The sequence below is a fragment of the Schistocerca americana genome, chromosome 10 (genome assembly GCF_021461395.2).
Source record: "Schistocerca americana isolate TAMUIC-IGC-003095 chromosome 10, iqSchAmer2.1, whole genome shotgun sequence".
Classification (NCBI taxonomy): Eukaryota; Metazoa; Arthropoda; class Insecta; order Orthoptera; family Acrididae; genus Schistocerca; species Schistocerca americana.
This window is the reverse complement of record NC_060128.1, coordinates 82,240,236-82,262,868: the sequence shown is the minus strand read 5'-3', so window position 1 is coordinate 82,262,868 and position 22,633 is coordinate 82,240,236. Positions and strand designations below refer to the sequence as shown.

Here is a 22,633-nt window from a genome sequence, read left to right as displayed (position 1 = left end):
ATCAGAACAACATAATTCAAAACTTGTCCCTTACACACTAACAGATGAATGGAAAGAGGAAGGATGAAGTATTTCTGCTGAACTACTGGAAAGAGCCAGGTGTGATCTCTCATTTTTGTAGGTAATTGCTGGGGATGAAAGTCGGTGCTACCAGTATAACCCTCACACAAAGTATCGAAGTGTTATGTTGCAGAGTCGTGGATCACGAGCGTCGAAAAAAGTCAAACAACCACCTTCGAGGACAAAGGCAGTGTTGATTGCATTCTTTGTTAGTTACGGATTAGTTCACTGTGAACTGAACCTTTTACGTCAAAGTCTTGAAATGTTTGCAACAATGAATTCAGTGTCAACAACCTGATTTGTGGCATTCTCAGGACTAGTTCTCACTGCACGACAATGCAAGACCCCACAATGTGTTATCTGTTACCGAGTATCTGGGCAGACATTCTGTTATTGCTATCCCACATCCACCATATTTGCCTGACCTCTTGCCTTGCAATTTTTTATTATATTTTTTTTTCTTTATTTCTGCGGGTGAAAAGGCAACTGAAAGGAAAGTTTCATTGAGGTATCGCAGATGTCCAACTGGCTGTGACAAATGACCTTACAAGCATCACAGTGGAAAATTTCCCTGGTTGTTTCCAAGACTCCCAGAAACATTGGCAACTGTGTATAGATAGCCAAGGGGACTACTTCAGTAGGAGCTAGGGTCATTACTTGGTAAATGCGGTTTTCTATTTTTAAGAAAAACTGTCCTGGAACTTTTATTATGTGACAAAAACTGGGATAAATCAGATCATAAAGTTACGTAACAAAAATATACTATTGGTATTCTTAAGAAACAAAGTTCAGAATCTGATATATATTGCTACACACACACACACACACACACACACACACACACACACAGAGAGAGAGAGAGAGAGAGAGAGAGAGAGAGAGAGAGAGAGAGAGAGGGCATATCTCATATCACATAGTGTATGCGAGGGGAGCATCATTACAGTGGCTTGTACAAGCAGAGCAACTGAATCATGTATATCCCTAACTGGAACACCTATGAATATGGGAGATACCAATAATACAATGAAACATAAAAGCAAATGACCACAGAAACCAAATCCAACAAAAACTTAATGAAGAAACCTTCATTGGATAATTCAAACCCGTCAAAATAGTACCGCGTGTACTCTAATGATCTCCATTGCATAAATAATACACTTCTGGAAATTGAAATAAGAACACCGTGAATTCATTGTCCCAGGAAGGGGAAACTTTATTGACACATTCCTGGGGTCAGATACATCACATGATCACACTGACAGAACCACAGGCACTTAGACACAGGCAACAGAGCATGCACAATGTCGGCAATAGTACAGTGTATATCCACCTTTCGCAGCAATGCAGGCTGCTATTCTCCCATGGAGACGATCGTAGAGATGCTGGATGTAGTCCTGTGGAACGGCTTGCCATGCCATTTCCACCTGGCGCCTCAGTTGGACCAGCGTTCGTGCTGGACGTGCAGACCGCGTGAGACGACGCTTCATCCAGTCCCAAACATGCTCAATGGGGGACAGATCCGGAGATCTTGCTGGCCAGGGTAGTTGACTTACACCTTCTAGAGCACGTTGGGTGGCACGGGATACATGCGGACGTGCATTGTCCTGTTGGAACAGCAAGTTCCCTTGCCGGTCTAGGAATGGTAGAACGATGGGTTCGATGACGGTTTGGATGTACCGTGCACTATACAGTGTCCCCTCGACGATCACCAGTGGTGTACGGCCAGTGTAGGAGATCGCTCCCCACACCATGATGCCGGGTGTTGGCCCTGTGTGCCTCAGTCGTATGCAGTCCTGATTGTGGCGCTCACCTGCACGGCGCCAAACGCGCATACGACCATCATTGGCACCAAGGCAGAAGCGACTCTCATCGCTGAAGACGACACGTCTCCATTCGTCCCTCCATTCACGCCTGTCGCGACACCACTGGAGGCGGGCTGCACGATGTTGGGGCGTGAGCGGAAGACGGCCTAACGGTGTGCGGGACCGTAGCCCAGCTTCATGGAGACGGTTGCGAATGGTCCTCGCCGATACCCCAGGAGCAACAGTGTCCCTAATTTGCCGGGAAGTGGCGGTGCGGTCCCCTACGGCACTGCGTAGGATCCTACGGTCTTGGCGTGCATCCGTGCGTCGCTGCGGTCCGGTCCCAGGTCGACGGGCACGTGCACCTTCCGCCGACCACTGGCGACAACATCGATGTACTGTGGAGACCTCACGCCCCACGTGTTGAGCAATTCGGCGGTACGTCCACCCGGCCTCCCGCATGCCCACTATACGCCCTCGCTCAAAGTCCGTCAACTGCACATACGGTTCACGTCCACGCTGTCGCGGGATGCTACCAGTGTTAAAGACTGCGATGGAGCTCCGTATGCCACGGCAAACTGGCTGACACTGACGGCGGCGGTGCACAAATGCTGCGCAGCTAGCGCCATTCGACGGCCAACACCGCGGTTCCTGGTGTGTCCGCTGTGCCGTGCGTGTGATCATTGCTTGTACAGCCCTCTCGCAGTGTCCGGAGCAAGTATGGTGGGTCTGACACACCGGTGTCAATGTGTTCTTTTTTCCATTTCCAGGAGTGTATAAATCGTAGTCTAAAACGTAGTACACAAATGGCACTGAAGTCACAAAAAACTATAAACATACACTCCATTGATATTACTATACAGCAACCCAGTCAAACATCCACACTAGCATAACGAGTGTGTAACTTGAATAATTAAAAGGTTATAAATATGCAATATCTCCAAAATAAAAGCAAAACAAGTTACTAATGCTTCTTCTAATTTCAGGAAATGTAATAAACATAAAACAATGTTGCCAGCATAAGTAATATCCACTGTCAGTATGTACCTACAGGGTTAAAAAATTAAGCAATATACACTGAAGAGCCAAAGAAACTAGTACATCTGCCTAATACTGTGCAGGACCCCTGCAAGCACCAAGAAGTCCTGCAACACGACATGGCATGGACTCAACTAATGTCTGCAGTAGTGCTGGAGGGAATTGACACCATGAATCCTGCACGGCTGTCCATAAATCCATAAGAGTATGAGGGGATGGAGATCTCTTCTGAACAGCATGTTGCAAGGCATCCCTGATATGATCAATAAAGTTCATATCTGGGGAGTTTGGTGGACAGCAAAAGTGTTTGAACTCGGAAGACTTTTCCTGGAGCTACTCTGTAGCAATTCTGGACATGTGGGATGTCACATTGTCCTGCTTGAACTCCCCAATCCGTCAAAAAGCACAATGGGCGTAAATGGATACAGGTGACCAGACAGGATGCTTACGACCGTGTCGCCTGTCAGTCATATCTAGACTTATCAGGGGTCCCATATCACTCCAACTGCGCACGCCTCACACAATTACAGTGTCTCCACCAGCTGGAGCAGTCTCCTGATGACATGCAGGGTCCATGGATTCATGAGGTTGTCTCCATACTCGTACACATCCATCCACTCCATACAATTTGAAACGCGACTTGTCTGACCGGGCAACATGTTTCCAGTCATAAACAGTCCAATGTTGGTATTGACAGGCTCAGGCGAGGGGTAAAGCTTTGTATTGTGCAGTCATCCAGGGTACACAAGTGAACCCTTGGTTCCGAAAGCCCTTATGAATGATGTTTCGTTGAGTGGTTAATGCGCGCGCGCGCCCACACACACACACACACACACACACACACACACACACACAATTGTTGATGGCCCAGCATTGAAATCTGCAGCAGTTTACAAAAGGGTTGCACTTCTGTCATGTTGCAAGAGTCTCTTAGTTATCGTTGGCCCGATTCTTACAGGATCTTTTTCAGGTCGCAGCAATGTTGGAGATTTGATGTTTTACTGGATTCCTGACATTCCCACTACACTCGTGAAATGGTTGTATGGGAAAATCCCCACTTCATCGCTACCTCAGAGATGCTGTGTCCCATCACTCGTGCACCAATTATAACACCACATTCAAACTTGCTTAAATTTTGATAACCTGCCATTGTAGCAGCAATAACAGATCCAACAACTGTGCCAGACACTGGTCATCGTATGTAGGCATTGCCGACTGCAGGGCCATATTCTGCATGTTTACATGTCTCTGTATTTGAATACGCATGCCTATACCAGTTTCTTTGGCGCTTTAGTGTAAATTAGATTCTGAACTTTGTGTTGTGTGGTGACTGATAGTGTATTTTTAAATACAATTTTATAATTTGATTTATCCCCATTTTTGCCACATACTGGAATTTTTGGCTTCAGAACTTTCATTATACTTCATCATCATCATCATCATACTATGTATGTTTTCACATACAGGGACCTGAAGATGATACTTTTCATATCAAAACTGGTAGCATGTTTTGAATAAACATCATTTGAATTACAATACAGCTGTTGGTTTCGGTTTGCATTATTCAAGTGCCTCTTGTGTGGCTGTTGCCCCACTGTCATCAGTGGATTACCTGAGACATAGAAATTTATTGATGGAATGTTAACATTGGTAACAGTTCATATAATTTACATCATTTTATGATGTAGAGAACTTGATACTCAGTTGATATTTCTACAGTGAAAAGGCTTACTTTTTAGCAATGACATGTACATGTTGGAGGATTTTAAAACCTGGTGTGCTGAAATAAAATCTTTTCCAGTACTTCTTGGTAATTTTTACAGTCAGTGTTGTATATGAGGTCAAAACTTCCTGGCAGATTAAAACTGTGTGCCGGACTGAGGTTTTGCCTTTCACAGGCAAGAGCTATACCAACTGATCTACCCAAGCACGAGACACCACCCATCCTCACAGCTGCACTTCCACCAGTACCTTGTCTTCTACCAACTTCACAGAAGTTTCCCTGCAAAAGTTATGGGCTTGTACAAGAAAGGATACTGCATAGACATGGCTTCGTCACAGCGTGGGGGATGTTTCCAAAATGAGATTCTTCACTCTGCAGCACAGTCTGTATTGACATGAAACTTTCTGACTGACATGGATTGAGTTGTGCTTGGCTAGATCAGTTAGTAGAGCACTTGCCAACAAAAGGCAAAGGTATTGAGTTAGTCTGTCTGGCACACAGTTTTAATCTGGCAGGAAGTTTCATATTGGCCCATACTCCTCTTCAGAGTGAAAATCTCATTCTGTAATATGATGTCCTTCAAAAAACTTTATTTAATGTTCCCTCCACTCTGAACTTAATCTTGTTCCTGTTCATCATTTATTAATGTGACTCTTTGTCTGCTGCTGATAAGAAGTGACCCCATCCATGGAAAGTAAAAACCTTTAATATCATACTATTTTAGTTTCACTAGCAAAATTTTATGATCTACACAATCAGAGACCTTGTCAAGATCACAGTAAAAACTAAAGGGATAAATTTCGTTGTTCTAGAATTGAGTTAATGATATCTTATGTTATATTCTCAGAAGAGAAGCTTCTATTGAAGCCAAACTGAACTAAAGCTTAAAGATTATTCTCAGAAAGATGATTCAATTTTCTATTATAAACTACTTTCTCATAAATTTTTGAAGACACAAGAAAGAGTGAGATTGGGTTACAGTTGCTCTCCTTCACTTTTGTGTATTGGTATTACTACAGTATTCTTCAGTCTTTCAGAAAATATTGCTTGCATTCCAACTGATAACAAAGCAAACTCGAGGTGGGCACTGCCATCATAGAGGGAAAGGTTACTACTTTAGTGACTCAATGATTTTTGTGATATCTCTAACAGATGAATTGGCAAAACTAATGCCTGGCAGTGGAATATGCATTACATGTCTAAGTAAATTTATTGGTTCTATTTTCACTAGGTGATTTATTTGTCTCTATGTTTTCAGTTATGGTTAGGAAAAATTACTTGAATTTAGAAGTCAAGTGATTTTACTTTCATCTGTCTTTCAGCTCCTGCCATCTGAGTCCCATTTGCCTTGCCTCGTTTGAATTTCATTGCTAATAATGCTTCAGATTGACCTTGATTTGTTCTTGGAATTTTTAATTTTTTATGTTTATTCCATAGTTTCACCTGTTCAATGAAACTGTAGAATTTTGCACTACTGGTTAAAGGGTATTTTTAAGTCTTGATTAGAGCTGGCCCTTTGCATTAAATAAGGCTCTCTTGCCCTAGTACGAGATTTTTTGATTTCAGATGTTAGCTGCACTTTCTTCACCTGCTAAGTGTTCCTGGCCTGCTGTAAAGTGAAACTGGACTCATAATGTTAGAAGAATATTTTTAGGAAAAAGTAAAATTTTTGTCCACAGTGTGCCTTTGGGTGGTCTCTCTCTCTCTCTCTCTCTCTCTCTCTCTCTCTCTCTCTCTCTCTCTCTCTCTCCTCCCCCCCCCCCCCCTCTCTCTCTCTCTCTCTCTCTCTCTCTCGTGGGTGTGGGCGAGGGGGTGCGGGCACTTGATTGTTACATCACGAGTAGGGAACATTGTGTACTCAACCTGTTATCTTTTACCTTTCAAATATGGCCATCTTTTTGTTTTTTTCTTCATTGTCTGGACTACTCCTTCCCACATCCCACAGCCGTGCACAAACTTATTCTTCTCGACTTCATCTCCAGGCAGGCTGATGCTGTAAGAGAGTGTCTCACTATTTCCAGCTGCTGAATGATGAACATGTCTTCTGCAATAATCTGCTGTATTCTTTCTGCTATTTTGATCAATGAAGACAGATCCAATTATCAGTAACTCCTAACTTCAGACCTGTCATTCAATACGTCTGACCACACTGAACTCAACTTATAATCTAGGATTTATGGTTTCATTTGTTTTTAGTGTATCTCAAAGATGTTCAAGACACCTGCAAAGGGCATCATCAAGGCATAAATATTCACTTCCGGCAAGTGCTGCTGCACTCATCATGCCGTGTCTTGCCCCTGCTGTGTTACATCACTGCATAGGTACCATCTACACAGATCCGGCCACGTGTTGTATATTTTTCACCATACATAAGCTGTGTGTAAAAGACACAGCAATATTTCACCAGCATAAGTTTCCTCAGTGAAACATAAGTCATTCTCACGAATAACCCATATTACACTACACTTGGTAAAGTTCTTACTATGTGTCGTCCTGTAAGTTCTCTCTGAATGGCATAATTCAGTCAGCATTTACAGTTCTGTGAAATTTTCCTTTTCCTTTCTTAGTTCAACCTGATTGACGGGATACATTATTGCTGCCATTTGAGCATCTAATCAGAGATAGCATTTGTTATGGAGCTCACTTCTATTTCATTAAAGACAGACAGGTATATAAATAAATAAATAAATAAATGCTCACTGTTGCAGTAAGTCCCAGTTTTGTCAGAAATGTTACTGTGGAGTCAAAGCTGAACATCATTGATTCCAGACACTCTTGATCAGAATAATACGAGATGAAATCTATAACAATAATGGAAATTCATGGATGGAGCAACACACAGAATGAGGGAAAGACAACCACTCACATATAGCAAGTCAATGTGTGGAGTGCAGAAATATGTAACAGAAAACTGCATTTGCAATAGCTTTCGAGCATTAGCTCTTTTGCTAGGAATAGTATGCAGAATCACACAAACAACCCACAGACACACGGAAAGGTTTGCTGTGGTCACGAGAGTGAGCATTTGGGTTTTTGTGTGGTCCTGTGTGAATGAGTGTACTGTTGTCAGAAAAATAGCTAGTGCTCAAGAGCTAGTGTGAATGCTGTTTTCTATTGTGTGTTACTGTGCTCCCTGCATTAGTCTGCTGTTAGTGAGTGGTTGCCTTTCCCATTTTTAGATGAAATCTATATTGAAATCTACACATACAGTCACTTCCCAGTTATTTGTACTGAGTCTTATTAATACCCTCTCTTTGGTTAGTGAAGTTTAAAATATTTTATGTAGAGAACCAACAGATTGTCAGAACTGATAATTTGTGTGTTCCAAGTCTGTTGTGCTAAAGTACAGCACTCTTGTTGTACAGAAAACATTTTTGTGATGACTGAACACACTGTCAGGCAACTGAACACTGGGTCTGCCCTTACTTGTCCTTTGCACAGGAATTCGGTTTGTTGAAATTGGTTAAACATACAGCTTAGTCACAAGCGATACATACTGACTTGCTGCTGCTGCTGCTGCAAGCTCTGTAGTGGGTGTTTACACAACTATCAGCCCTCTAGCAGATCCTCTTCTGTTCAAAAGTGTGTAGATTGTTTGCATGCAACACATATGCCGTGAAATGTGAATTGATTAAATTGGTTCCATCTTTTTGAATAACTTGGTAGTGTGAGGGTAAGACACTTGGGAGAGTGGGGATGGGGATGGGAAAGAGGTCACTTAAAAGTAAGATACCCAGTTCTGAAGGCACAAAGAGGGCTGGCTACACTCTCCCTCTCTGTCGTCCACTGCAGTTGACGTCATTTTTCAGACATGTTACCAGATCTTAACATCTTGCTGTGAGGTTCTCAGATCAAACAAAATTTCTAGGCAACAGTGTGAATTGGGACAATTTCATAGGAAGGTGAACCAAAGACTGTGTTTTATTGGCAGACCACATGCAATGGTGCAAGAAATGAACCGAAGCAGCAGCTTACACTGTGTTATAGGGGGAGAGTGACAGACTAGCCTGGATAGAGCTCTAATGCACACACTTCTGGGACACAGGGAGGCAAGCCAGCCTCCTGGATTAATGACAAAGACTGGTGAGCTGGCCAGCATGGATGTGCTTTTTAGGTAGTTTCGCACATCCCACTAGGTGAGTAGTGAGATCGTACGTATGTCCCACCTCAGACACTTACAGGGATACCACCTCCGAGTCTGAATTATTGTAATTCTTTATATTTATGGTACGTGAAATTCAGAGGAGAAATATCAATTATCCAAAGTAATGCAATACAAATCTTAAAAATTCTCAATAAAATTGACTTTGGAGTTTGCCGAGGAACTTGAATTTACCAAAATTAAAGAGATTTTCGTGATGGCCGTATGGTTCACTTGAACAGACAATGCTAATGGAATTGTCAGTGGGTTCTAGTTCAAATATTCTTCTCTCTCTCTCTCTCTCTCTCTCTCTCTCTCTCTCTCTCTCCTTCTCTTTGGTTTCTTTCCCCTTTCCGTTCCACTCAAATGCCTACATCATTTAATATAAAACTCATCAGACATATGCTAAATAACTCTAATCATCATTTCTTGTTTCTAATTGTATATTGCATGCAAAATCCTTGTGTCATTGCAAATATAAATTCTTAGTTATTTATGTTTTATAAAAGTTTGTTAATAAGTTTGTAATATTTCTTTAATTTAGACAATTTTTATTGATAATTTTTTTTAAATATTAATAATTAAGCACTTATATTTGCAGTGCATGTGATATGTAAATAAGAACAAGAAGGCATACAATTTCATAATAAATGATAATTAGATATGAGTTAATTGGTGTGTATTTGATAACTTTTATATTTAAATGATTTAGGTATTTGAACTGAACAAAAAAACATGGAGGGGAAAAAGACCACAGCGAGATTTGAACCAGCGATACATTGGTTACCTGATTACCACATTACAATGCTACTGATTGAACCACACGGCCTATCATGAGAGAGGCTTAACCTTTAGTGGATTATAGTTCTTTGGAAACCTTCAAAGTCAGTTTCCTTGACAATTTTTGAAAGTTACATTAAATAATTTGGAGGACTGATAACTGAGTTCTGAACTTCACATACTATAAATATAAAAAATTACAAGAATCCCATTGATGGGAGATTTCCTTCTTAGAAAAAGTTATCACACTGAACCACAAGATCTGCACTAGACATAGCAAGATTAGGTAAAGAGACTCCTTCCCAGGGGGAGTGGTGGCGTTAGGAAGGACATCTGGCTAATGCATGTCACTAACGCTGCCAGAATGGTATATAACAATGCCAGCTCTGTAGGGGAATGAGAAAAGACAAAAAGGAAAAGAAGGAAAAGTGAGGTGAGAGATAATGGATATGATAGGTGAGCTGGAATGTTGGTGATTAAAATAAAGGCAATTTCCATTGTGGCTAAATCTTTTCACAAAATTTCAGTTGACAACTTTTGTAGGAAGAAATGACAGTTGCAATAAAATATGGTAGAGTGAACATGGAAAGATTGGGTGTTCAGTTGTTCCACGAGTGTGTGGAAAGGTAGAAACATAATTTGAAAGTAATGTCTTATGCACTATGCAAAGCACTTAAGTTGTGAATGGTGGAGTAATCACTCAGATGTAGAGCCAGCAGCCTGCAACCTGCATTTATATTTATTCAGTTATTGCTTGTAGGACAGGGAAGCAAATGTCATTCTCCCAGTGCTTTCGCTGCCCAAAATTCAGACCATATTGAGCATTTCAGTTGTTTTAATCACACTTTATCCCAGTGTTTGGGTGCTAGGGCTAAACACTGTCAGTTTGTGTGTGCACTCATGTATTGCCGTGACGGTGAATCCCCTGCTGCCATTTCCCACCAGTAGTAGACATCACCTAAAGGTGAAATCCGAGAGCACCGGGAGTATTTATTATATTGGAGAATCCTGAAATGGCGCACAGAATTGGTACGGTTGCACGTGCGAGGGAAATCGGAAAGTAATTTCCATTAAGTTGTAAAAAAAAATGTTGGAATTCTTAGAGAAAATTAATAGAAAAACCTTAAAAAATGCTTACTACAATCAGCAGTCAGATCTAAGCATTTATCATCTCTTTAACAAATGGACAAATTGCCACCGTTAATTGCAGCTAGCTCATGATAGCATATTTTAAGTTCTTTGTCAGTGAGTGTTGGGAGCCAGGTCACTTTTACATGTGCTTGGAGAGATGCAAATCACTTCACACCACGTCTGGGCCTAAGGCACGATCTGAACTGACTCAATAGTTCTTGTGTTTGTCAGGGTATGGCTGAGCATTGTTGTGCAAAACGTGACACCGTAGTAAAAAGACTGCATCACTTTTTTCAGTAGCTGTTATCAGTTTTGTTAATGACAGTGTGTAAGCTTCAGGACCGATTGCTTTCCATCTGCAAATAAAGCTCCTTTGTCATCCCAAAAGATTGTAGCTGTACTTTTTCTGGCCGACAGAATTTGGCGTGCTTATTTTTGTTTAGTCGACTGAAGCCGTTTGACTCCTCGCTGACGACTTCTGTTTAACCTCCACTTTAGCATGAGAAACCAAAGCCTCAGTCCCACTCATGATTCTGTTCCATACGTTTTTCTCTGTACAGACTGTAACAAAAATGCAAGTCTAGTGTAGCATTCGTCCGAAGAATCTTGTGTTTTTTAGAGTAAAGTTTCAGAACCAAACGAGAAAAGAACTTGTTATGTTGTAGCTGTTCAGTCACGTCGCGTGCAGAACAGTGAGAAAAATCTGTAGAAAGTTGTCAGAAGTATGAGGTTTTGTGAAACACAGATTTCCAAATTTCTGTATTAGTTCATTGCTGACTACAGACAAAAACATAGCCACTTCAGTCATCATGAACAGTTGTACACCCCCCCCCCCCCCCCTCTCTCTCTCTCTCTCTCTCTCTCTCTCTCTCTAGTTGCAGAGCTCATTCTGAATCCCGAAGCAATAATGTGGCTTTCTCTACATCTCCATTTTAAGCAAATGGGAGTCCATATAGTAACTGTTTCACTTTCCCCCCCCCCCCCCCCCCCCCCCCCCCCCCCCCCCCCCCCCACACACACACACACACACTATTTTGCATGCTAAACCGAAACAGAGCTATTATTATTATTATTATTATTGTTGTTATTGTTATACCTTCCATAATTTGCTTTCTTTTCTCATTCATTTCTGCTTCCTCTGCTTTCAAGAAAACTTTTTGCTACATCTTAGTCACTGATCCTCTTTAAGTCACTCTTAGCTGCTCCAAAACCTGGGAGTGAACCAAATTTCGATTGCCAATCTTTGAGCCACATCGAACAAGGACAGGTGCAGGCACATAGTTCAAGATCACCAGGCCTTGGCCCGATATCCTGGATTAAATTGCAACTGATCTGCAGTGCCTCGTGGAGTGACTCGTGTGTCTGTCAGTGAAGATTTGTTTGTCAGATACAGATTGCAGACTTGGCTGTCCCTTATGAGGAGAACGCTCAGTAACAGTTATAGACAAGAAGCATTAAGCACTGAGGAAAGATGGCAGCACATTCCACAAGACTGCCATTTGACAGTGTGTGGCAGAGAGACCAGGTGTGACAAACAAATTGTCTCTTGTGAGAAAAAGAATTTAGAAGATTTGACTGTGTTTTTGAGCCAAATATGCGATGCTGTTAGTAAGCAAGGGCATTTGTTGTGGACTGCAAGCCAATTAAAAAAGAACACAGCCTGAGGAAAGGGAGCAGCACATTGCACAGGTTTGACTGAGGGTGTCAAATAGGCCATGTGTGGATGAACAAGTTGTCTCAAGTGAGAATATGAATTTAGAAGAGCTGACTGTACTGTTGAGCTCAAACATGTGATGCTGTTACTAAACAAGCGCATTTGTTGTATATTGCAGATGGCTGTAAGATTGTAAAAAATCAGAGCCAATTACAAAAGGACGCAAGCCCTATCTGAGAACAAACAATAAATCTATGTTTTTTTTTTTTTTACAGCTGAAAATACATAGTATTAAAACTACTGATTGTTGGATTGTCAGTGTCTTTTCCTTCAGAGTGTTCAAGTTGGTTTTGATGAATATTGGTAATAATGTTGGAGTGTCTTGGCATAGAGAAGGGATACTGTGGAGTGAGCATCCAGAGGTACTGAACAGAATTTGTGTCAGAAACATGTATTCCCTCGAAAATTGTTTGACTAGGGTATAGGATAAGGTTTGCTCATGAGAACTCTGAAGATTTTGAATGCCATTACATCCTTAGTAGAGACAAACCTTATTCAAAAGTACTATGGATTTTGTGCTTGTGATTCATACGCACCTCAATAATTTGCATGTGATATTTGGAATGACTTGCCTTAAAGCTTTGAAAAGATAAATGCAAGGACATTCTTCTTGTTAGCAACCATTGTCAGCCTTCTGGTGTGCTTATTTTTTTCTTATTGGTTTTGTACTGCACTTCATGACAGAGTGAAAGTGCCCTGAAAAACATCAAATTTGTGAACTACGATGTACAACAAACCAGCAATTCTTAGCAAAGCTTAAAAATCCCTCTCTAATGGCTGTATCACCACAATAGTGTCCTACTTCATCAGTCTGAGATGGCAACATTTATTACAGTCTGATATCGTGTAAATGTTTCTGTGATTGTACCAGTTTTCACCACATAGCTATTTTTGGTAGTCCTAGTGATGAGTAGCAGTGCAAAGTTGTCATAATATGATGACCTTTGTCATACTTGAGATTCCCTACAGCTTCTTAGTAGTCTTTTGTGATAAGCACGCATTCTTGTCACCTTGAAATCAGGTTTCTTCCGCATGATCTAATCTGTTCATCTGAAAGTAAAGTATAAAAACTATAGCACAGTTTGAAACTCGTGTAAAATTGTGAAATAGCAGTTGCAGATGAATTTAAAAGTACAGTTCCACTTATTGATGCCATTTTCATTTATTTGGCTGTAATTATTAGACAATTGTCCATATGAATATGCAATACAATCAGCTAATACATCTCTATGTAGTTGTAGACATAATTTGGACTTCACACACATTTCAGAGTTATCTGTGCATATCAGTCCTATGAAAATGGCCGTTGATGCAAAAATCAGCTGAATGTATTAGGCGTGTAGACCTTTGTCCAATAATTACAACCAAATTATGAAAAAATGGTGTAAGTTAATAATTACAGGCTGTGCACCCCACTACTAAGAGAGTTCTAGGCGCTCAGTCCGGAGCCGCGCGACAGCTACAGTCGCAGGTTCGAATCCTGCCTCGGGCATGGATGTGTGTGATGTCCTTAGGTTAGTTAGGTTTAAGTAGTTCTAAGTTCTAGGGGACTGATGACCAAAGATGTTAAGTCCCATAGTGCTCCGAGCCATGTTAAATTAGAAGCACATAGTGGTTGACTAGCATTTCCATTAAATAAATAAATTGTTGGGCTGATAAACACTTACAGGGAGAAATTCAAGGTACGGGAAATCCAGTATGGAATAATGACAATATTATGAAAAGGGTAATTGGCTACTCACCATATAGAGGAGACATTGAGTTGCAAACAGGCACAGCAAAAAGACTGCCATACATTTGAGCTTTCACATAAAAATCCTTCTTCTAAAGTAGAAAACACACACACACACACACACACACACACACACACATTCACACAAGCACAACCCACAAATGCATGACCACGGTCTCTAGCCTCTGGCCTTTCGCCAAAATCTTCAGAGTGTAGCAGTCTTCCTGTTGTGCCTGTCTGCAACTCATTGCATCATCTCCACTATACGGTGAGTAGCAAACTATACTTTTGCATTTACGTATGTCTGCATGTGTCTCGCGCGCGAGTATACCTGTCCTTTTTTCCACCTAAGGTAAGTCTTTCCGCTCCCAGGATTGGAATGACTCCTTACCATCTCCCTTAAAACCCACATCCTTTCGTCTTTCCCTCTCCTTCCCTCTTTCCTGATGAAGCAACCTTGGGTTGTGAAAGCTTGAAATTTGTGTGTGTGTTTGTGTGTGTTTTATTGCCTCTATCAACATGCCAACACTTTCTCGTTCGGTAAATTACGGCATCTTTGTTTTTATGTATATTTTTCACACGTGGAATGTTTCCCTCTATTATAAACTATGCTTTTCATAATATTGTCCTTACATGAAGAAAATAAAATTCCTTGCTCTCAGAACATGTACATACCTTCATTAAGAAAGAAATTTGGATAAGTTGGAGAAAGAGCCAGATCACCTCATGTTGAGAGGCACCTATGTTTTATAAGAACAAGAGGAGACAAAGATGAGGAGGAGGCCTTAATGAAACCTCAAAGCCAAAGATTATAAATCATACCTCCTTCCCATCTTTCCTCCGATTCCCTCCCAATCGTAGCATCTCCTTCCCCCTCCCGCTCCCATACTTCCCCCATCCATATCCTCTCGTCCTCTGCCTCCTTTTCTTTACCCCAATCAGTCCCTTTATTCCCTTCTAACCTCCCATTGCACCCACGCCTCTCTTGCCCACTCTCCCTATTTGCAACCTCGACAGTACTGTCAGCTCTCCCCCCCCCCCCCCTCTCTTCCCCATACCAGGTCCCCTCCCCCCCCCCCCCCCCCCCACCATGCTGCTTTACCTTCCTCACCACTTTGATGTCCGATCTCTACCCCCACCTCACCTACTCCCCACTTTACCAACTGCTCCCTCTCCCCTGCTACTGCAAACCCCCACCCCCCACACGCACTCCGCCCCCACACCCTGCCCTACCATCCAGCCCCCTCTGTCTTATGCCCTTTCTCTCTGCACCACCTACTGTCTTACTCCCTCTGTCTTATACCACCATCTGCCCACTTAGCTTTCTCTGTCTTTCTACCTCTTTACCCTCACCCCTCTGTTTTCTTACCCCTATCTTTCCCTTTGTCTTGCTTCTGCCACCTCATTTTTGACCCCAGTTCTCCCTCACACACCTTTCTATCAGTTCTCTTTTCTTCTTCATCTCTTTCTCCACCTCCATTTCTTTACTCGCCTCATGCCCTCCCCCACCCTCTTTTTTCCCCTGTTTTGCTGTCTTCACTTCACTTCACTTCCACTCTGCCCCCTCTTTATCTATTGATCTGTCTGCCAATTATTCCTACCATCGTATGTAAGTGAGCTGTGTTGTAATTGTAGCACAAAATTTTAGTCTTAGTATGTAGATACACTGATTAATGTGTTCGTTAAATTGCAGACTGAAGAAGCTCTCTTCGAGGTCTGGACGTTGGGGCGGACCCTCCAAGGGCAGCCAGACCAAGAGGGACGATGCAGACGCAGGGATCGTGGACGGCTACGCTCTCGATGTAATTAAAGTTCCTAGCTCTACCATATTGTCATTGTTCCGTGACTAGGTAGCAATCGAAAGAGCGAGGCTTCTGCCACAAAATAGTGACTGGTACTTGCTTTGTTTCCTAAGATTTATGTTCCTATTTCCAAACTACTTAAATTTACGGAAACTACTTAAATTTACGGAGGTGGTTTCATCACATCTGCTTTTCACTATAGACAGGGAATTTCTGTGTTTCAGCTCTGTGAGAAGTGGAACACTGTTCATGAGATGTTCTTTTTCGTGTTGTACTGTTGTTACTCCGTACCTGACTAATTCACAGCTGTGTGTGTTTTCCCCAAGTCATTTTCTTACAAAAACTGATTTATGTGCAATTCTTGTGCTGCTTTTCACTGTGATTATTCTTTTCTTTGTGGTATCTCATTTCATGGGTCTAGAGAGATCTTATCGTACAAATTACGAGCATAAAATGCTGTCTGATCTTACTCTTCTGCTTACAGCTGTTACTATTGTAACAAAGATGTGACATTAAATGCTGGGACTTCTACTACAACTGCTCTGTGTGTTTTTATTTTCTGAAACAAAGTACACCTCTTAGCCCACATTTCCAAATTCACTCCTGCTTACCCCTGTTGCAACTTCAGTGGTTTGTGTGTTTTCCTGCATATTACTGTCACAATTAATTCAGTTTTCAGTTGTAATATGATTTGTTACAGTTAGGTCACACTGTTAGCAGAACAGTAAAAATAATTGTGTAAACAGGAAAACAGTCCAGATAAATGTGCAATGTGAACAGTACTATGAAGATGTAAAAAAAAAAAAAAGGTCAATTATGTGGTCACTGAAACGATGCGGAAAGGGTACGCAATGAAAAAGCTTGCTTACATTATAAATGAATTTTAAGAGGGGGTTATATTGACAAAACTCAAATTTGAATTTATGGCAAATGGCCCCTTAAAGAAAATATAGGTGTAGAGGGAAGTACAAAATAGCTGTTTGAAGTGGAATGTTTGTTTTCACATAGGACGTATATGAAAATTAATGAAAGTAAATGGATAGGAGTCCTTCACAGTGGCTATATTGGTCGCTAAATAAGAAGCCATCAGCTGATAAATAAATGACTTTATTTGACGTATTTTCGGTAGAATCCATCTTGAGATTGACATGAACGTCTTGATCAGATGTGTATAGAGATAATATGTAACAAAAGTATGGCAACAGGTTTGTTTGTTTCATATTATCTGTACATATATCTGATCACCAAGATGTTCACGGCGGTGTAAGGGTGGCGCTCTACCCAAAAAGTCATTGGTTTATCAGCTGGTGGCTTCTTATTTAGTGACCAATATAGCCATTGTGAAGGACTCCTATTGATTCTGCATTATGGTCACACTCTTCCTGCATAATTTGTCATAATTAGAAGAAAGTAAATGGCCAAAAAAGAATGAAAATGGATCCATATGGGAGAGATATTAATGATGACTATTTAGTTGAAGCATACACAAACACATTTGTGATCCAGCGACTATAAAAGTGCTCTGAGAAGGGGACTGGCAAGAAGAGGATGTTGTGGAAAGAGAGAAACAAACACAAAACATTTGCGCCGATGTATAATATATGTAGAAATTAGCCGCAAAAGAACACTGGTTATTGCGAACAACAGTGATGACCACACAGTGAGGAAAAAAAGTGATAAATGGTGCTGTCGACAGATGGTGTAACCGGCAGCTTGTTGGTAGATGAAACAGAAACAAGAGGACAAAATGGGATGTAATCATGCTTAACTGTTTGATAGGTTGATGAAAATTTTGTGGGGTTGATCAGAAGGTTCTAAGGGCACGGAAGATGTAATGAACTGGATATTTGGATGAAGGAGGTAGATGGAGAAAGAAGAAAGAAACATTGAAATTGAAGACTTTTTTTGTAGTCTGGAGGAGCTACAAAGTCTTTTGGCAGAAGAAAGTGGACAGAAAATAAAAAATATACATAAGGCAGCCAAATTTCTGCAGTTGCACGTCTGCGAGAGATTGCACTATGCTTCCAGTGATACATTGGTGCAGAAGCAACACTCAGTCACTCGAGAACTGAGTCAGCGGTGAAACTGATGGAGTTCAAATGGGCACAATTGTAGCAGTCCAAACATTCAGCCATCGTTGGAAATTTCAGAGATGTTAAATGTGCCCATGTTCACTTTTGGGAATATCTTTATGAAGTGGAAATGGGGATGCACTAAATCCAGCCATTGGCCTGAGAGAATTGAGAATAATGCACCTCGCTCGCTGCAGTGGAAACGATGGTGTCGTACGCCTGTGGAGCTGCGGAAGAAGTTGCCATAGAGTGGCGAGGCCCAATATATGATGTTGCACTCAGATTCACGTAATGATTCACAGTTCGGCGTTTGGCAAATGGAATTTTGTGGCAGCTGGTTTGGTCCTCTGGGCCCATTATGCTATCATATGTATTATGCTTGGTACACGAATGGTCAGATAAACTTACAATCAGAGACCGAAAATGGAGGCTAGTGACTAGGAGAGCGAATGCACCTCACTCGCTGCAGTGGAAACGGTGGTGTCGTGTGCCTGAGGAGCTGTTACAGAAGTTGCTGTAGAGTGGTGAGACTCAATATGTGATGTTGCACTCAGATTCACACGATGATTCACAGATCAGGGTTCGGCAAATAGAATTGTATGGCAGTGGGAGGCTAAAACAAAAATCTCTTACCTACGTCTTCAAAGACTGAACGCCCAGCGCATTTCGGGGTAATAACCATGTACTTCAGGTTTAAAAAAATTATGTACTGTCTGTTGGAGGTTATTAGACGATTATGTCCTTTTAATTTTTGTACATTTAATATGACATAATGACGTCATTTCACAGTAGCATAAGTAGTTTCAACTAGCTACTGGTAATGTTTGGACTGAGTGTACATGCTGCAAGCAGTGATGCTATGTATGCGGCTGTATGAAATGGTAACGTCATTCTGTCATGTAAAATATAAAAAAATGAAATAACATATAGGTAAGTCCCTTTAAACTTTCATCATTTCTAATTCAAAATTTGTTTTGAGGTAACCATAGCCACTCTTGTAAATGTGGTTCATAAAATTCCACCCGTTCACAGGTGTGTTATTTCACTGCAACGTGTTGAGAGCCCGGAAGTCTAGTTTGAAGTTGTATGTTATGTTCAGTACTTCATTTACTTGTTGTTAAGTCGGGTGAACATTTGTTATGGTTAATGACAAAATGAAAGCTATTGCCAAGAAAATATTTTAGGCAGAGTAGTGTGCTGCCCATATTGCAGCAACAGTTCCGAGTGTTCCTGTTTAAAAATTGATGGCAAATGCTCTGAGATGGGGGAAAATGAGAAAAAATGATTATATTGATTTGTGGGAAGGAGTATGCTGAACTTACGTCACAGTACACTAATTTGTCTAAACTATTTTCTCATTGCCAGCTATCATTGTACCATAGATCATAACAAATGTTCAGACTGAATGAGGAGTAAATGCAGTGGAGACTGGAGAACATTATGGTCTGTGGCAAAATGAAAGCTGCTGCTGTTGCTGTGGTCTTCAGTCCTGAGATTGGTTTGATGCAGCTCTCCATGCTACGCTATCCTGTGCAAGCTTCTTCATCTCCCAATACTTACTGCAACCTACATCCTTCTGAATCTGCTTAGTGTATTCATCTCTTGGTCTCCCTCAACGATTTTTACCCACCACACTGCCCTCCAATGCTAAATTTGTGATCCCTTGATGCCTCAGAACATGTCCTACTAACCGGTCCCTTCTTTTTGTCAAGCTGTGCCACAAACTCCTCTTCTCCCCAATTCTATTCAATACTTCATCATTAGTTATGTGATCTACCCATCTAATATTCAGCATTCTTCTGTAGCACCACATTTCGAAAGTTTCTATTCTCTTCTTGTCCAAACTATTTATCGTCCATGTTTCACTTCTATACATGGCTACACACCATACAAATACTTTCAGAAACGACTTCTTGACACTTAAATCTATACTCGATGTTAACAAATTTCTCTTCTTCAGAAACGCTTTCCCTGCCATTGCCAGTCTACATTTTATATCTTCTCTACTTCGACCATTATCAGTTATTTTGCTCCCCAAATAGCAAAACTCATTTACTACTTTAATTGTCTCATTTCCTAATCTAATTCCCGCAGCATCACCCGATTTAATTCGAATACATTTCGTTATTCTCGTTTTGCTTTTGTTGATGTTCATCTTGTATCCTCTATCCAGACACTGTCCATTTCATTCAGCTGCTCTTCGAAGTCCTTTGCTGTCTCTGACAGAATTACAATGTCATCGGCGAACCTCAAAGTTTTTATTTCCTCTCCATGGATTTTAATACCTACTTCAAATTTTTCTTTCTTTTTTTTTTTCCTTTGCTGCTTGCTCAATATACAGATTGAATAACATCGGGGAGAGGCTACAACCCTGTCTCACTCCCTTCCCAACCACTGCTTCCCTTTCATGTCTCTCGACTCTCATAACTGCCATCTGGTTTCTGTACAAATTGTAAGTATCCATTTGCTCCCTGTATTTTACCCCTGCCACCATTAGAATTTGAAAGAGAGTATTCCAGTCAACATTGTCAAAAGCTTTCTCTAAGTCTACGAATGCTAGAAACATAGGTTTGCCTTTCCTTAATCTTTCATCTAAGATAAGTCGTAAGGTCAGTATTACCTCACGTGTTCCAATATTTCTTCTTGAAGTCTGAGAGTATTTCACCTGTTTCATACATCTTGTTCACGAGATGGTAGAGCTTTGTCAGGACTGGCTCTCCCAAGGCCGTCAGTAGTTGTAATGGAATTTTGTCTACTCCTGGGGCCCTGTTTCGACTCAGGTCTTTCAGTGCTCTTTCAAACTCCTCACACAATGTTGTCCTCAAGTACTTCGCCCTTGTATAGACCCTCTATATACTCCTTCCACTTTTCTGCTTTCCCTTCTTTGCTTAGAACTGGGTTTCCATCAAAGCTCTTGATATTCGTGCTAGTGGTTCTCCTTTCTCCAAAGGTCTCTTTAATTTTCCTGTAGGCAGTATCTATCTTACCCCGAGTGAGATAAGCCTCTACATCCTTACATTTGTCCTCTAGCCATCCCTGCTTAGCCATTTTGCTCTTCCTGTCAATCTCATTTTTGAGATGTTTGTATTCCCTTTTGCCTGCTTCATTTACTGCATTTTTATATTTTCTCCTTTCATCAGTTAAATTCAATATTTCTTCTGTTACCCAAGGATTTCTACTAGCCCTCGTCTTTTTACCTATTTGATCCTCTGTTGCCTTCACTACTTCATCCCTCAGAGCTACCCATTCTTCTTCTACTGTACTTCTTTCCCCCATTACTGTCAATTGTTCCCTTATGCTCTCCCTGAAACTCTGTACAACCGTTGGTTTAGTCAGTTTATCCAGGTCCCATCTCCTTAAATTCCCACCTTTTTGCAGTTTCTTCAGTTTTAATCTACAGCTCATAACCAATAGATTGTGGTCAGAGTCCACATCTGCCCCTGGAAATGTCTTACAATTTAAAACGTGGTTCCTAAATCTCTGTCTTACCATTATATAATCTATCTGATACCTATTAGTATCTCCAGGATTTTTCCATGTATACAACCTTCTTTAATGATTCTTGAACCATTAGCTATGATTAAGTTATGCTCTGTGCAAAATTCTACCAGGTGGCTTCCTCTTTCATTTGTTAGCCCCAATCCATATTCACCTACTATGTTTCCTTCTCTCCCTTTTCCTACTCTCGAATTCCAGTCACCCATGACTATTAAATTTTCATCCCCGTTCACTACCTGAATAATTTCTTTTATCTCATCATACATTTCATCAACATCTTCATCATCTGCAGAGCTAGTTGGCATATAAACTTGTACTACTGTAGTAGGTGTGGGCTTTGTGTCTATCTTGGGCACAATAATGGTTTCACTATGCTGTTTGTAGTAGCTTCCTGCACTCCTATTTTTTTATTCATTATTAAACCTACTCCTGCATAACCCCTATTTGATTTTGTATTTATAACCCTGTATTCACTTGACCAAAAGTCTTGTTCCTCTTGCCACCAAACTTCACTAATTCCCACTATATCCAACTTTAAGCTATCCATTTCCCTTTTTAAATTTTCTAACCTACCTGCCCGATTAAGGGATCTGACATTTCACCCTCCGATCCGTAGAACCCCAGTTTTCTTTTTCTCAATAATGACGTCCTCTTGAGTAGTCCCCGCTCGCAGATCTGAATGGGGGACTCTTTTTACCTCCAGAATATTTTACCCAAGAGGACACCATCATCGTCGTACAGTAAAGCTGCATGCCCTCAGGAAAAATTGCGGCCGTAGTTTCCCCTTGCTTTCAGCCGTTCGCAATACCAGCACAGCAAGGCCGTTTTGGTTAGTGTTACAAGGCCAGATCAGTCAATCATTCAGACTGTTGCCCCTGCAACTACTGAAAAGGCTGCTGCCCATCTCCAGGAACCACACATTTGTCTGGCCTCTCAACAGATACCCCTCCGTTGTGGTTGCACCTACGGTACAGCGATCTGTATCGTTGAGGCACTCAAGCCTCCCCACCAATGGCAAGGTCCATGGTTCATGGTGAAATGAAAGCTGGCAACGAAAAAATATTTTAGACAAAATAGTGTATTGTGAATACGTTTCAGTATACCCCTGTCCGCAAATCAATATAATCAGTTTTTCTCCTT

General features: G+C 41.1%; 1 protein-coding gene across 1 annotated transcript in view; it reads left to right on the top strand.

Moving 5' to 3' along the window:
* Window positions 1–22,633, top strand: part of LOC124552251 (TBC1 domain family member 5) — a 168,476-nt gene that overhangs the window by 113,012 nt on the left and 32,831 nt on the right. Inside the window, exon 12 of the mRNA XM_047126533.1 lies at window positions 15,815–15,923. Coding sequence (XP_046982489.1) covers window positions 15,815–15,923 — 109 coding nt within the window. The remainder of the gene's footprint in view (window positions 1–15,814; window positions 15,924–22,633) is intronic.